This window comes from Conger conger, chromosome 11, assembly GCF_963514075.1.
Source record: "Conger conger chromosome 11, fConCon1.1, whole genome shotgun sequence".
NCBI classification, from domain to species: Eukaryota; Metazoa; Chordata; class Actinopteri; order Anguilliformes; family Congridae; genus Conger; species Conger conger.
Window position 1 is genome coordinate 27,665,421 of NC_083770.1, and position 17,849 is coordinate 27,683,269.

The following is a 17,849-nucleotide window of genomic DNA, read 5'->3' on the forward strand; positions in this document are numbered from 1 at the left end:
ATTGTTTAGTTTGTATTATACATTTTTACACTACTGATACTAAATATTACATTATGATATGAACATACAATACTAGTTATTATATATTAGTATGTAGCATGTTTGCTTTCAGGTTATTTGCATTACTAAACATTAAAATAGTAGAGCTGCACCAGGGATTTCAGCCCCTGGGTTTCAAACCCAGGTCCTTGATCACTACATCAAACAGTCCAGTAAGGAGAAGGGGAGGATAGACGGCAAAATAGACCCCAGAAATAGTGTAGGTCTCAGAATGAGACTCTAAACTTAGCCTGTTTAGGGATGAAGAATGTTCCTTATCAAAGGTGTAAAACACTGAGCATCTCTTTGAGATAAGGAGCAATAATCCTCCAGCCCCCAGAGCGACTTCAATGAGCCCTTTTATGATGGTGTCTGGGAGGCTGCACCGCAAGCAGGGCCAGCACAAACACCAGGTGACCTGGCAACCATCACAAGACCCTCTCCTCTCACAAGAACACTGCATTGCTATGTGCTCACAAAGAGAGGTGCACACTGCATACAAACCAGTGCACTGTGACACACAAGTATGACCTCCTACTAATTATGTTCCAATTCTATATTTATAAACACCAATTCTGTTTTGGTCACAAAAGTCCCCTATTTAACTTCTGAAAAAAGGTGTACCTAAAATACAGGAAGACATATAATGACATGTTATTCTCATGTAGCCTGAACGTTACACATATACTGTAGTGATATGCATCCAGACTACACCACTTTTGAAATGTGTGACAAATATACAATATGCAATAATCTTCCCTGTCACTGTCTATGAATCCAGGCCTGATATACATTTCTTACTTAATATATGACCTTGTCTGGTCAGTTGTGAAACAGACAAGCAACCAGTAAGCATTAGCCTACAGTCTGTCCAATTGATCTCTTTTCAGGGGACCTTTCTGACCTGTCTGCTCTCTGGAATTGCCTTTTTTTGGCCATTTCATAAATCCAGCAGTACTCTCTGCAAGGGAAGGGTAAATATCGATCCTCAGGGCTTCCACCTACCTCATCTATGGCATAAAAACCAAGCACTTTAGTGATAGAACATTTAGAGACCTTGATTTAAAGCTGTATATGTTTGGTGAAGGAAGATTGCATTCAATGCATGAGAGACATGCAGTCGAAAACTAGTGGTTTACGAAAAATTAAGAATACACTTTAAAAGAAAAACATCAGTTTCATTCTATAAACGATCACCTTCAATATGTTACATTTCGCAAAGAATGGACTGTCAAAATCCAGAAACACTCAGTACCATTGTCGTGACAATGGGTTTAAAGCGGTACACTGCCATCTTGTGGAGCAATAAGCACTGTACTTCTAGTTTAGAGTTGACTGATTCAGCCCAGAATCTCCTCACCTGAAAGAAATGGACTCACCAACAAGCAAACTGGTATTGCTAATTGACGCTCCTATAATTATTGCATGGTCTTAAAGAGTTTTATTTGGGAATGTTTCCATTTGTAAGTGTAGCCTACAATTCTGACTACTCATAAACGTGGGTGATTTAGTTATTTTCATAACAACGCAAGTAGTAATGGTCGTACCAGTTTAATATTGCTATCTTTCAAATTCAATAGGCCTACTGATTATGACTAACGGGACCGCATCCTGCTAATTTAGGCTACCAATTCCAACATATGAGAAATGTGATGTATAAAATTTTCACTCAGGTTTCTTGATCAACATTTTCTCGCCGCACACGGTAAGTTTTGCATTGCCACGTACGGCCTTGGCGAAATGATAGGGGAACCGAATCCGCATTGCTCTTGCTTTGAATTGGTAGCCTTTTCCATGGCACCTTACTAGAACTCCAAACAGACATATCATATTAACCACTTTCGTTCCATAAACGTGCCCCGGAAGGTGGTTGTGTAATTCGGGAATTATGGAAATCTGCCGGCTTTTCTGTCGCAAACGAAATGGCCCCAAACATTTTCAGTTTTCCCGAAAGCTCCAGACAATGTGTTGCTTTGTAGTAAGTTATCTGCCCCAACTAAGGAGAAAATACTATCCAAATACTATCCAGATAAACTACGGTTTCCTGTTATGTGTTTATGGCTCAATTTCTCTGGATTGTTCTATTGCTGAAATCGTGAAATTAAAAATATTGTAGTCACTCCTCGTTTGTGTAATGTTGGGCTTTGCTTCATGCTGTGGTCTATTTTGCCCTTCATCTCAGAAAAGTCCTGTGATGCTGGCATCTGACTGCTTTGGGGTTGAAGACGTAGCCTATCTGCCGGAGACTATGATGTATTCCTTAAATGCATCTTTGGCATCTTCTGGGATTGAGACTGTTTGTGCCCTCTGGGGTGAGAGATCATTCACACAGAAGCTTGACTGTTAACCCATTACTTTCCTCAGCAGTTTTACACAGCTGAACATGGTTCCTGTGCAAGCCACACAAGCTGTTGCCCTATTAATGAAACAATTGCTGTTTTCGTAACCCTGGAATGCATATATCCAGCTATAAGGAAATCCTTAACAGTAAAAATAGACCATTCAGATGGGTAATTGGCCTGTTTAATTATCCCTCATCAAGGTCTCTAACAAGAGAAACTAAACTTTATAAATATGTTGATGCCTTCAAGAAAACAGATGAGTCCTAATTAGTGCACAGAATTGCTGTCTGACCACAACAGGAAGTTGAGTACCATGTTGATGTAATTTAATCAGGAGTATGAAGAAGTTACATAAATCCCAGAACTCAGAAATGTGTGTACTGCAAGGTTTCGGTTTGTGTGTGCTTGTAATAACTATTAAACATGCTGATTTTTGTTTGTGTTAGATTTTCATCAGAAATCAGAGTGAATAATCGAACGGGTGTTTGGCATGCCAGTTTGTTTGAATGGTACATTCCAGTGGTGCCTGGGCTATAAAACGGCTTTCCATTCCATTGCATTTACTCGTTATTCAAGTGAAGTAATCTTGATCACATGCCGTATGTCATGTACTTGGCCCCCACACTACTCCCTGGGCAGGCTGTGAGCTGGGTGCCATGAAGCGGACTGCTGTGTTCGAGGTGGAAGATGACCTTCTTGAGCACCAGTTCTTTATCCGCACAGTGAGTCTGCTCTAGTCTAGTTCCACGACAGGCTTTTAGTGACGCATGCTGCATTATCCCCCATCCTATGCTTTCATCAATTGATAATATTCAATTTTTAGAATGTTTTTTTTTTCATACATTCAAGTGGCAGTTCAGTTCAGTGCAGTACAAAGTGGGTCATTTTCCATGACATTTGCAGTGCACTGGATATATTTGACCTCAGGTAAAACAGGCTAAATTCAGTATGCATAAAATTAATAAATCCTTCAAGAAATAAATTGCAACCATTTTATAATGGTTCATTTCCATCTTCCTTTTAAACCAATTCTACCTTTATTGCACTCAGTGCACTTTTGTGAGTGTTGCCAGTCTTCTTCTAATTGTCCAGATCTGCCTGAGTGCTGAGGCGAATGAGGAAATGCATGTGGTGGAGGTACAGGATAAGATGGTGGGCCGAAGTCACCCAGTGCCCATCGCCACCCTCCGCCCCCACTGCCTGCCAATGGTCAGTCTTCATAAATGCATAATTATGAAGCACAGGTCCAGGATGTCCACCAGATCTCAGACTGTTTACAACAAACTGTTTACAATATTCTGATTTCTGACCGCCATTGTGCTTGGTTCCAGGTAAGTTTCAGTGGTTTCGAGTTGATGCCACCAGTGACCTTTAACCTTCGTTCTGGCCTGGGCCCTGTCTTCATCTGTGGACAGCATGTGACATGTGCGTATGAGATGCAGCATCATGGGTACTGTAAACAGACATACACTGTGCCTAGAATAATACATCTAATAAGCTGCTATTAAATAACTTTGTTGGCTGAAAATGTTTTTGTGTATGGAATCCTCTTGAGTACATTCTGTATGTGTTTCAAGTGGATATGGATGAAGACGAGGAAGAGGCTGTGTTTTCGAAGACCTCCTCTCCCTATACAGGTGAACAGAGAATGTGAATCTGTCCAGCATTAACTAAAAGCCTGCACAAAATGCGCCAAAGGAAACCGCTTATTTTGGTCACCAAAAAATCTCAAAAATCTTGTCTTTTCAATTTCAGGGCGACGACGATGACTATTTTTGTAATAAATATTTGTGCAACATGTTGGCGTATTCCTTTATAGAGTGGCTGGGGGTCACTTTTTAAGTCTGTAGCCTGCAATAACATTTTCAATGTTAGGTTTGATGTACTGTAAATGCCACGTAATTCCAATTATCCTTCCAGATTGCAGTAGCCTAGTTTGACCAAACTGCAGCGACAGCACACTGTCATATCCATGTGAACCTATTCATTTTTTATCTTAACTGCTAAATTCATGAAACCAATGGATTTTGGAAGCCTTTGGTGAAATATTCCAGAATTCGTAAACTCGGGTTTTACCCAAGACAAGTAGAGCAGTAGCATACATTAGCTGAAAACAATCTTTACATACGTAGCTCTGCGCAACTACCACAGGCGCTGTAACTTGGCAACAGGCAGTAAACAGAACCACTCTTTGCTAAAGTCTACGAGCTCAAAACCCATCGAGGATAAGGGAGACACTGGGTTAATCCGTTGTTGATGTCGAAACCTATATTGACATAAAATAGATAATGTCGGAAGCAATGTCTACGCTTTCCGTTTTTGTTGACACACCAGCTACTCCACCGCATCCCGAAGCAAAATTGCTAGCAGCCTTCAAAAAAGACACTTGTCTCAAAAAGGTCTATCTGGCTGGAAGGGGTGAGTGTTTAAAATATTTAGTTGCCTACCACCGCTTGAATGTAGTCGTTCATGATCACGGCCACTTTTTACACCGACAGATTCACTGACCGTAAACTATGCGAAACTATTGCTAGCTTCATACCTAATAACAGTAGACTAGTATCTTCGTAGCCGTTATCAGCCTATCACAGGAAATTAAGGATGAGATTATATATTTGTCATATTTCACGCAATTGAGTTTACTAGCTGCGTTCTATCAACAGGCTATCCAAATTACCCAGACTCTCCGCTCTTGTCAGTCTCCTGAATATCTCAAGTTGCCTGATTATTTTCCCAATTGAGCCACGCAGCATGTGGTTTCCACAAAGTTAGTCTCCCTTTTACAATTCAATACTTTTACCCTCCGTCCTAATTATTTAACTAGTTTGGCCTTTTAATGAAAACGAACCATATCTACAATTTAAACTCAATTTCAATTTTATTTTATTTTCATTATCATACAGTGTCTTCCCACCTGTGACTCCTCTGAGACTCCAATCAAAGCCCACGTGTCTGCACAAAGACTTTTGCTACCAATTCCCTTCTCACATTATCCTTCTCTGAAGATTTATTTGACCCACCCCACCCTCTTAAAAAAAAAAAAAAAAATGTTTTAATCTGTTAAAAACATAATATTTCTATTCTCAATCCGCAAATGATTTGTCCAGACTGTTTTTTCCCCCTCCAACTTAATGTTAGGCAACAATGCATTTCTTTCTATGCCTTTCATCTTGCTAAAAAGGCTATGCTATTCATGCTGGAATAGAGCACCTGCAAAGCAAATCTTGTTTTCTTTTGTTCTGGTATATTCCTGAAAAAAAAAAAAAAAAAAAATTCTAAAAAGCAGTGCTTTTCCCCCACTTATTGATCCCTGTGTTTTTGCCACCCCAGAGAAATCTTTTAAATCTCATTGTCCTGTATCCTGCTCCGCCCTTCTGCTAAATGTATTGCACAGTAGTTGCAACTTAATTGCAGTAAGCTATTCTTTAAGGTGGAAAGCTTTCCCATATATGTAAGCATATGGTTTTTTTTCAATGTACATTTGTACATTTACATTTTCATGACATTTCATTTTGGTTGTTTTGCTTGATATTATTGCATTTTCCCTCCTCTCTTGCACTGAAAAGAACACAACATAATGCCATTTATAAGAGAAGCAGAAACCAGGCTAATTTATATTCAGAGAAATACAACTTTACTAAAATAATAAAAAATAATAGCATCTGCAACAGAACAATGGCATTCATAAAAGCAGAAATCAGTCTCTACAGTATAGTAAATTTATTCATTTTTTAAGAATAAATACGACTCTCTCGCTAAAGCTAGAAAATAACATCTGAAACGCACAATGGTACTTACAAGGAAAGCAGAAACCAGGCTATGTAGCTCATTTATATTCCTGTTATGAAATAAATACTACTCTCTCCCTAAATCTAGAGTATCTAAGTGAAGATGGCAATACCTTTGTGCTCCCTCTTATATGGAAGATAAAGCAACAGATCGCCAGTGACCCTACTCTCAGCTCAGAATACCCACCCTGCCTAGGCCACCCAGAATTCAACAGAAGGGCAACAGAGCTCGCTCTTGGCAATGACTGCAGTGCAATTGTGGAAAACAGGGTAATTATATTTGTTGTTTAATTAATCCAGATCTCAGATAAACAGACCACACATCTGGGCCTCAGAGATTACTTAGATACTGTGTAGAGGTAATTATTTCCCTGCTCCATGAAACCTCATCAGCGTCACATCAAACCGTAAGAGCCAGCTGAGCACACTGATAATGCACCCTGGCTGATGTACTGTACACAGTTCGGATATCTTCTGTCTTGTGTATGCAAAAGAATACCTTAGTTTACACAGACAGTGGGCGCTATCAATATGTTTTGAGGCTGGCGGGAAATTGGAGCCAGTATCTATTGCTGATGGTGATTGTTGTTGTGGCTGCCTCCCGTAGGTATTGGGGGTGCAGACAGTAGGCAGCACTGGGGCAGTGCGTCTGGGGGCTGAGCTGTTGAAGCGCTGGTACAACCTGAGTGCAGAATGGCAGGGGCCTGTCTACCTCTCTTCGCCCTGTAATGGTAGGTAGGAGGGGGCCACTAACACAGGAAATGGATGACAGGTGGGCTTTATGCAAATTAAGGATGCTTATTCTCTTCAAGGAACCACATAAAAATGTGGTTAAAAAATCTTGAGATGCAACTTCAAAACAATGGAAGATGTACTTAAAGAAACAGAACTGCTGTGGCTCAAATCTGGGCTGTGTCAGTGCCGATATTACTGTGTGGCTGTGAGTGTGAAGCTGTGAGTTTTATTTCTGTTGGTAATCTCATAGGACGATGGCAATTGTGTCACCCAGGGTATGGGAGGGTTCATGTTTCATTGCTATCTATCAACTGATCCATCGGGTGCCTGTGCGCAGCATGCTAAAGCCGCATTATGAAAGATCTTCCTCCATTCTGTGCAAGCTTTGCTGTAGTCTGCAGTGTGAGAAGAAGCAGACTGGTGACACCATGTTTTTCTGGAGAGGGAACTGTGGTTGTTGTACTGTACAGTCTCTCAAATTGGCAGTGGTGTTCACACATGAATGCTGTTGTTGTATATAAAGAATAAAGAATATATAATTAACAAACATATATTGGAATATTTTTGTTGATTATCTCAACCTGGAACAAAACTGGTTGCTTTTTCCACAACATCCCAACATGCTCTGTGTGTAGAAAACCTGGCTGGCATCTTTGAGGCCATGGGGATCCTGGACGTGAGGCATTATAGGTACTGGGATGCAGAGCAGCGGGGTGTGTGTGTGGAGCATGTGCTGGAGGACCTGGAGCAGGCCCCGGAGCTGTCTGTGGTCATGGTCTCAGCCCCAGGCCACTGCCCCACCGGGGCGGACCTCTCCCACGAGGACTGGAAACTCCTGGCTGAAGTAATGGTGGTACGGCCACTTTCCGGGGCAGTCCCTCTGGGTTTATATTACTCACCTACAGGCACATCGGTAGAGAACTTTTGAAACCTGTTTTGAACCTGGTTCTGTAGGATACTACAGCAAGGTACTTCATCTTAATTGTAAAATTGTAAAAAGTGAAAATAGCCGACTGTATAAATTGACAGTGTAAAAATCAGTGGGTCTAGATAAGAACTTTGGTAAAAGCGTCTACTTGAATGCTTGTAATGTTTTGTAATAATGCTGGCCTAATGACTTTGGCACCATTCTTCCAGAGGCGCAGGCTCCTCCCTTTCTTCCTGATGCCCACGCAGGGCCTGTGTCTGGGGGACCCTGAGCAGGACAGCTGGCCACTGCATCACTGCGCCTCGATGGGCATGGAGCTACTCTGTGCCCAGGCTTTCTCACACAACTTTGGCCTCTATGGTGAGACAACCCCTCATACTGCTTAGCTCCTCCCCACCCCAGGCACTTTCGTTTAAATTGCTTTGGTTTACTAGACTGTAAGTTTGTTTCACAAAGTTGGTAAGTGTTGAATTTCTTTTAAACTGTCATGTCCTTCGTGACTTGCTGTGTTTGTCTGCAATATATCCAGGAGAGCGAGTTGGACACCTCTTGCTTGTCCTGAGGCAAAACTCCACACTATTAGCTGTCCAGTCGCAAGCAAAGAGACTGGTGAGAATGCTGTGGTCCCGTCCACCTGTGGAAGGGGCCCGATTGGTTGCCACAGTGCTCAGTAACCCCGCCCACCTTGCTGAGTGGTTAGTAATAACATGCTGCTCCAATAATATGAATAAATAGAAGGTTACCTGTGACCGTAATGTTTCTCTGGTGAACCGAAGTAATGGCTGAAATGTGCCATGCAGGCGCGAGGGTTTGAGGAGTGCTGTGGAGCGGTGCATGCTGGTTAGGGAGCAACTGAGAGAGAAGCTGAGGATTCTGGGAACACCAGGCTGCTGGGACCACATGACACAGCAAGGTGGAGTGTACTGCTGCACTGGCCTTAATGGTGAGCTTATTGAGCCTTTCACCTCCCCACTGCTTGAACTCCTCCACCCTATCAGCATGTGTCTCTGTTTGCTGGAACTCTCAACAGCAATAAGCTACTTTTGTTAACTTTAGTTAACTTTTTGCTCCATATCAGACCTGGGTAAAATATGTAATCGTTTGGGATTAAAATACTTTTCTATGCTTTACTGAGCTTGCCTGGTGTAGTGGAACCTATTAAATACTTAGGCAAATCCGGGCTTCTGGTACCCTTGGTTGGGTTAGTTGCACAAGGCAAAATCAATTGAGCGCCGAATCCAAAACAGTGACCTATTTGACCCAGGTATGCTTCATATTATTCCATATTAAGATGTGCAAGTTTTATTTTAAAGATATTCCAGTGTGATGGGAAATGTCATTATGTAGTCTTCTTGCCCTGTTTGGAGCCATGTGGTTTATTGTTTGCTCTGTGCATCAATTTCAGGTCGCCATCACTAATGGGGATGTATTGTGAGTAATGTAGCAACTAATGTAATACAGTATGTATGTTTTTATTTTAGGTAATTACATTAATGTGCACTTTACATTTTCATCTAATGTATGATGGATAATATTTCTTGAATAGGTCTGCAGTGTGAGGTGGTAAAGAATGTAAACAAATCCAAGCACGTTCTCTTTGGTAAAGGCTTGTTGGAAAAAATGCACATTACCATGACTTGACAAGTAAATGAGCACTTTGCTTTGATTATAAGCACCGACATTTTGGAAAGAAAACGAAAATTCCTTTTATTTGTCCTTTTGTAAGCATTAATATGTACCTTAATTTTCTGTCACTTTCCTCTTACCGTAGCTCTCATTAATGTTCACATTTCCATTCTGAGCCTATCCACGCCTGTTTTTATTTTGTTTTCCTGAGCACTAAGTGGCATCCTGTCTGACTTGTTGGCCAGTAGTTGTATCCAGTTGCTTGTTCTCCAAAGTAGCTGCCGATTATTTTAAAGCCCAGAAAGAGCATTGAATGAAAAAAACCCCTCAATTTCACTACAGTACTGTTCACATGGGACATGGGCTATTACCAGAGGCCACATAGTCATGTAAATACCTGATCAGATCAGAATGGTTTGCATTGCTAACTATTAACCAGAATCCTTTGTAATTCATTGTTAGTTTTTCTGAACCACACGTATTAAAAAAAAATGAAGTTAATGAAGATGCATTCTTTATAACACTACTCACTTGTATATAATATCAACATAAAAAACATTATGTAGGCAAGCAAGATGTGAAATAATCTTATAGCAAACATTTAAATATTGAGGTTGGAAGACTGCTTCCAAAAATAGCCAAAAGACAGAAAGAAAAACAAGACAGCTACCAAACAGAAATAACCAGGATGAGAAATAAGGCACTTTTTAAATAACCTTTATAACTTCTAAATCATGTTTGGTAAAACATATACATGTTTTATTTAGAGCTTAGTTGCTGGCTGTCTGGAATCATCTCCCCTCCCCTACAGAGAAAAGCTTCACCCAATCCCCTGAGCTGTACTGGTTAAGCAAAGTCATGATCTTACAACACTTCTATTATGGGTTGTCTTCATTATGTTCATGTTTTCCCTCTGTTTAGAGAAGCAACATGAACATTGTCGTGCATGGGAGTGTTAAGTGGTATACCTGTATTCAGTGGCAAAATAGTGTAAATGAATAATACAGTGATGCATGAATCTTTCCTAGGATTGTGAGTTATGAAACTACATTAAATTGTTAATGTGATCATTATAAAAGAGCCTATTGAAGTAGAGGATAGAGAAGTAGATACCAAAATGAACTCTCACTTACTGAAAGAGATCCAGGCTGTGTAAGGTTAGATGTACCCACAAAAAAACTAGAGAAAATCCTCTGGAAGGTGTCTGGTCTTTTCTTTTGTTCGTTATTTTTAATCTGGAGGCATGAACAGGCTAACCATCTACATTTTCTAAAAACAGACATTTTTATTTACTTTGAATACATATTACCAAGGGATACATTTTGATTTTAAGAGTAAAAACAAAGGCGTAGTAGTTCACTGAAAAACAGTAGGTTTTCTGTCTCAGAAATTGTTTCCCCTGTGAAAATGACCAACTGGCCAATTTGCATGAGAATAAAATGATGCATTAGTATACATGTGCAGATAGCGGCTGTTATAATTATTACAGTACTTGAAATCCTTTAGTGATATAGTCTGAATAGTACTTACTAGCCTGATTTGGATAGATCCCCCTGTCTATGCCACAAAAAGCAATGCAGCTAATACAGAACATAGCTGCATGAGTTGTATACAAGCTGCTCAGGTCACATCAGTCCTCACTTCACTAGCTACCTGTTACACCGGCATCACATTTAAAACATTTGTACTAGGCTACTGTTGAGTCAGTTGAACTCCTCCACCACACCTCCACTCAATCTTAAAACCCTGCACCCTAGATCTCTCTGTTCCACATCCTTGATAGGACTAGCTTTGTAATTTCACCCCAGTGGTGGAATGAACTCCAGTGGTCAAGCCAACATAATAGTCGGTCATCTTCCAATGTACATTTGTGTTTTGTTCAAGTTAGACAGGTGAGCATTGTATTGTTGCAATACATTGCACTGATGTTGCATACAGTACATAGTCATTGGTCTGAAAATGTTGGCTGCCAGGTCTGGCACTATTGTTCATGTAAATGAGGTGAAAGCACTTCTGCTTTGTAGGTTGCCCTGGATAAGAGCATCTGCTAAATGAATGTTGTGTAACACATGGCGTTATTTTATCTTCCTAAGCCAAACAGGTGGAGTACCTTTCCAAGAAGAGGCATGTCTATCTGCTCACCAACGGATGTCTGAATGTGAGCTGCATCAACAACCACAACCTGGACTATGTGGCAGAGTCCATCCATCTGGTTGTGACATCTCTCCCTTGATATGAGGAACCATATCAAACCAGCTGCTTTAGCCTAATGCAATTTGAATGTGATGTGAACACCCTTTGCACCCTGTCATCTCCTAAATTAGAGTGAATTCAAAAGGTGGATGTATCCTGTGGGAGATCAACGTTTAAAAGGAAATAATTAATCTCAGCCAGGAAATCGCTGGAACAATACACTCTCACTAGAACATATGCGTCACAAACATGAAGAAATGACAAGCTTCTCCTTATTTTGGTGAATGTGTTTATGAACAGAAAAGCTGTGGAGAGAGGTCTGAGCAAACAACCATGCTGGGCACATTTGAAGGAAAGAGATAAACAAAACGTAAATGCTCTGAATGGCCCTAGTTCCTGACACTACCAAAATCAGACTTTCCAGCAGAGCAGAACCTGCATTGTCATTCTGAGCAGGCTCTAAAGAACCTCTGGCTACAAATACACAAACCAAATGCCTGGATTTCACATGACAATGTGAAAATGTTTTATTGCATAACATGTATAAAAAAAGTTTTTACTTCATGAATTCATCTACCCAGACTATGGGGTAGATGACCCCAAGACTATGCTTTCTCCTTCTAACCAATAGTTAGTACTCTGCCTCAAGATGAAGCCTGGACAACAGTATGATGAATCAATGCTCAAATATGTTATCCAGCTATCAAGAGAGGCAATATACTGTACAGTAAGCTATCTGAGCAGAATTCCATTGAATTCTGAAAAGCCATTAATATTGAATTGTAATAAAATACAATGAAACATTTCACATTTTAATATAAGTGATCATTTGAAAGTAGGGGCTGTTTTAATGGGCAACCTGGCACTGAAACTTGATCATGTCTGTGCTGACTAGCAGCCCTGCTGGGTGAGATAGTTGGCTATCACCTAGGGAACGCACAAGTTCAGGTGTCTGGAAGCACAGCATCTTGTCACTCACGAACAACCTCTGCTGGAAGTCTTCAGGCTTCAGACCCCTTAAGTGTCTGCACACTTTATCATGTTGTAGATTTTAAATGGGTAATATTGCCATTTTTGCGAATCAATCTACGCTCAATAACCCACATTGACAAAGCAAAAACATGTTTATAGAATTTTTAGCAAATTCCTTAAAAATCTACCAAAATCTCTCATTTACATAAGTATTCAGACCCTAAATTCAGTACTTTCTAGAAGCGCCTTTGGTAGCAATTACACCTTTGAGTCTTCTTGGGTAAGTCTCTACAAGCTTTGCACACCTGGTTTTGGGCAGTTTATCCCATTCTTCCTGGCAGATCTCTCAAGCTCCATCAGATTGGATGTGAAGCATCTGTGAATTGCCATGTTCAGGTCTCTTCACTCAGATGTCCTATTGGGGTTTTAAGTCTTGGCGTTGGGGTCTGAATACTTCTTTCTAAGGCCACATGCACGTTGATGCTCTCTTTTGTTTGCAGCAATTTTGATTGTGAATTCAAAAAATTCACTCATTGGGGAGAGAGCGGTTAAAACTTTTTTTAAGTAATATGAAATGGTATTTTCTTAAGACCACAATCTGAAATAAGACACAGAGCACTGCTTACATTTCCAGACAGCTAATTTCTACAGCATTTATTGAAATACAGTAGTAGTGGCCAAAAAGATGAAAACATCCATAAGAAGTCACTTAATAGGGAATTTGGCCACCATATGCTGCCAGAACAGCTTTTATCTGGGAAAGAATCCACCAAAATCATGAATTCTGCTGGAGAGATGCATCACCATCCATCGTCAATCATGCCTCGTCAATGAGGTGGACGTCTCAAGACTTCATAGTCAGGCTTGTTGAACCATTGAGTGACCACACTTGCACTGAGGATAGGGGCGTAAGTAGTGATAATGTCCTGCCTATTTGTTTATGGATGGTTCTTAAAGAAACTACCAACTCAGACCTAAATTGTAATTTGCTGTTAATAGATTTAGTCACCTGTCTAACTTGGAACAAATGAATCGCTGAAGCTCCTTCCCATCAGTGTCCTTCCTCTCAGAGTGAGGTCTCCTCTTCTAGCCCTGCTGGCCGTACTTATAGACCAGCATATCCATGCCCATATTTTTGTATATGTCCATCAGCATGCTGCTTAATTAACTCAAAATTACAGCTGTGTGGATGTGCCTGATTTCCAGCTTTTCCGCTACAACCTTCAATGACAAAATAATGCACATATTATCAAGAATAGATGCTTACATAGATGCCCTTGTAATTGTACCTTTACCCCAGTGAGGGGAGAGATCTGAGTCAGTAACAGTAAGATAATCACGAGTGTGAACGATTTAAGCCTAAAGCGTTTCCTCAATTCTCTGTAAAAGCCAATGTGCAATCTGTCCATGTGGCGGTGCTGTTTCTTCGAATAAATCCACACTAATGTAATGTTATTGTATTGTTTCTTCTGCCTGTGTGGCGTGTGCATGTAAATGGGTTTCTCAAGGTGAATGTGAATGTGTTTTTTGTTTACCATACAGTAATGGGAAGTTGTCAGTGCATTCATATATTACATTTAAAATCTCAAGACATTAAATAGCTAGTCTCCATATAATAATGGACACAGGTCACAAAGAAGTTCATAAATCCATAGCAGATTATCAGAATTAATCTCAGCCATAACATTTTTCTTTTAGAAATGTATTAGTTTGCCTTTTTATAATTCAATATTTTACATTTATGTACATTTAATATGCATAGAGTACCAACTGCAGTCTTTCCATAGATGGTTTCTGGTGGTGCATCTAAGGCAAGCAATTTGTTTCCAATGCCTGAGTGGATATAGTGAAAGCACACTGCTGCCTATGGGGAGAGATTATCTTAGAGTGTCAGGATAAGTCTTTTTCTTTTTGCTTCAGCGAGTGGCACAGCCTTTGGGCTCATTATAATATCATATAGTCATACTCCATCTATCCAACTGAAGCCTGCTATGGTAAAGATGTCACTTGGAATGAAATTATCGTAGATAATTCCCTTCTAAAATAAACCGACCGGAAATCATTATCAAGTTCTGCAAATTCATTTAGGAAGCCGTCGTGGCATTTGGAATGACCCGTACTTTAACTAAGCTTGTAAAAAAAATTGAATCCTCGTCTTTTACAGTCTGACTGCTACATGAGCTCAATATAACCTTATGAGCCAATTTTAATGATTACAGCAGGATCACTAAACCTTGAGTTAAAATAAAAAGGCCATAGAAGCTCCAGTCTAATAAATGTAATGGAGTGTAATCTAAATATCTACACATCAGTGCAACAGAGCCTAAAATTGTGGTATTTATCGATAAAGAATGAATATCATAAACAGAGAGCAGATCCAGATAGGTGACACATTAAAGGAAAAACCTGAATAAATTAGTGGAGAAATATTAGAAATGCAGAAGCTGAACAGGCCCAGTTGACCTGGATTTTGGATCAAGATGGCACATGGAAAAGATCTAAGTGACTTTGAAAGACAGTTTACTAATGGGTGTGGATGGCAGCTTTGGTTACAAAGACTAGACTGGCTAGTGTTTCAATACAAATGGTGACTAAAGTGGTATTTACATCTATGGTAAATAAGGTCTGAAATTATGGTCGGAAACGCACATTTGATGACCGTGATGCTTGTACATTAGCATTAGTGTACAAGCACACGTGTAAGGAAAAATAGAAGGACAGTTCTTCCTCAGGTGACTGAGAATGTAAATGATTCAGACCATTTCAGCAAGAACAGTCCATCGACAATTACAAACAGTAGAGAAGCATATTATAGTAGGGTTGCAGTGCATAAATCCCTTATTACAAAGATGAATGCACATTTGAGAGTTCAGTGGAGCAAAAACCATAGGCACTGGTCTATGCAGATGCGGGGAAAAGGCGATGAGTCATCCGTCACTATATACTCGACAAGTGGATGAATGCATGCATGGCATAAACCAAGAGAATGGTACAGGCTTGAATGCCTGACCCCTACAGTGAGGGGGTGCGGTGGCTCTGAAAATCAAATACTGATGTGTTAGCTCCACTACCATTAAAACACAAAGTGAGGGAATAACTTTTGGAAGAATGGTGTTCCATTCCTCCAGTAGAGATCCAGAGACTTGTAGAATCTAGGCCCTGGTACATTGAAGCTGTTCTTTCTGATCATGGCTCAACACGTTGCGAAGACACTTTATGTTGAGTTTTCCTTTAATTTGTATGCAATGCAACAAGGTCATTCGTTAACAGTAGAACACAAAAGTACCAAAAAGGACTTTTTGTCACATTCTGTGTTTTTCCCTCATTAATGTTTTATGTTTCAGATCACTTATTTTCACGTCATTGTCTGTTCTGTGTTCCACACCACATCTATTTGTCTCATCTGTTTTCATTACCATTGTCACACCCCGTGTTGCGTTCTATTTTGCGTTGTTCATGTTACGTTTTGTCCGAACTCCCACTCCAGTCATTAATTTCACCTGTTTGTTATTTCCTCATTTCCACTCCCTCACCTGATTCCAGTTTATTCACCTGTGTATATATACGTGTAGGTCTCCACAGTTACTTTGCTAGATTGTTATGTGTCATCCGCATTCTCTCAAGCGTTTTCCTGATTGTCTACTTTGTGTATCCACCCACTTCTGGTTTAGTAGGCTTCTGATTTTCAAACGCCGATTCTGTACTGTGAACTTCTTGGATTGCTGTTCTGTTAACAATCCTCTCGCCTGTGACAACAACAAAGCCTCTGCCTACCTCTCCTGTGATTGTCTGCCGGCAATTGAACTCACAAAAATAAAACCTCAACTCTACTTACTTCCTGGTTGCATCTGGTTTCTCCGTTCGCCAGCCTGAAAGTCTTACACTAAAACGAATTAAAGGTGGCAGAAGCTTTATGGGTTGATGGGAAGAATGATAATGCATACAAGAGGATCTCATGGTTGAGCCTTGAACACCATCTGTGATGAGTGATTAAATAAATAAATGTGTCTGACAGCTTAGGGCTTTATTTGAAGCCATTTTGACTTAATTGCTCAGAACATAAAGTCCTGTAAGTACCAGGAAGCCACTTTGCTTTTCTTTAAGCATCAAATAAAGAGCAAATTGGCTTCTCTCACACACACAAACACATATACACACACACACACACACAGAGTTATTGGTTGCGCTCTTGCCTATATACAGAGCAGTCCATAAGTATTTGGTGATATATAATATATATATATATATATATTAAATATATATATATATATATATATATATATATGTATATATATATATCAAATATATATATTTTAGTTGTTGTGATTTTGCCTCTGGACTCCAGCACACTGGATTTAAAATGAGGGTAATAAGACTGACATAATGTTATATCAATTCTAGAACATTTAATTCCAGCCAAAGCGCATGAGACGATGCAAATACACTGTGACCATATTGTAATACAATATGGTGTTTGTGCTAAACTATAAACATAGTTTCAGAGTCAAAACGGAAAATGATGAAAAGAAAAGAAAAAAGGGGAGGGTGCTAGCAGAAAGCTACATCCTCATACTGTAGTTCATATATCCATCCATCCATCCATCCATTATCTGAACCCGCTTATCCTGATCAGGGTCGCAGGGGGGCTGGAGCCTATCCCAGCATACATTGGGCGAAAGGCAGGAATAGACCCTGGACAGGTCGCCAGTCCATCGCAGGGCACACACACCATTCACTCACACACCCATACCTACAGGCAATTTAGACTCTCCAATCAGCCTAACGTGCATGTCTTTGGACTGTGGGAGGAAACCGGAGTACCCGGAGGAAACCCACGCAGACACGGGGAGAACATGCAAACTCCGCACAGAGAGGCCCCGGCCGACGGGGATTCGAACCCAGGACCTCCTTGCTGTGAGGCGGCAGTGCTACCCACTGCACCATCCGTGCCGCCTAGTTCATATATGAAAATAAATAATGTAGACTCAGATACATATCTGTAAACCTACTGTGCAATGCAAACCATTAATCAAATCAAGACTGCAGTTGGGGGGGGGGGGGGCATTCCTTGAAAGCACACTATTGACTAACAATAGTGAAATCCCCAAAACATTTGGTGAAACATTCATTTGTTTTCTCAGGCCATATATTAAGATGTGCTGTCCTGATCAGCACTGCTTGTATCTTTAATATGAAAGGGGATGACTCAGTAACCATGTGAGCCAG

At 40.3% G+C, this 17,849-nt stretch overlaps 1 protein-coding gene across 2 annotated transcripts; it reads left to right on the top strand.

Annotated features, from left to right (window-relative positions):
* Nucleotides 1-1,337: 1,337 nt before the first annotated feature.
* Nucleotides 1,338-14,028, top strand: LOC133140002 (aspartate aminotransferase, cytoplasmic-like). Of its 2 annotated transcripts, none has more exons than XM_061259499.1 (13): nt 1,338-1,432; nt 2,222-2,351; nt 3,021-3,103; nt 3,474-3,590; nt 3,713-3,806; nt 3,959-4,018; nt 6,258-6,439; nt 6,777-6,900; nt 7,540-7,757; nt 8,042-8,192; nt 8,362-8,527; nt 8,633-8,775; nt 11,552-14,028. In XM_061259499.1, the coding sequence occupies exons 1-13, from the start codon at nt 1,409-1,411 to the stop codon at nt 11,689-11,691; spliced, it is 1,632 nt and encodes a 543-aa protein (XP_061115483.1). In that variant the 5' UTR covers nt 1,338-1,408; the 3' UTR covers nt 11,692-14,028. The 2 variants fall into 2 exon arrangements, with proteins under 2 accessions (XP_061115483.1, XP_061115484.1); XM_061259500.1 differs by lacking the exon at nt 11,552-14,028 and adding an exon at nt 9,238-9,263 and having other exon boundaries at nt 1,339-1,432.
* The last annotated feature ends 3,821 nt before the right edge of the window (nt 14,029-17,849 follow it).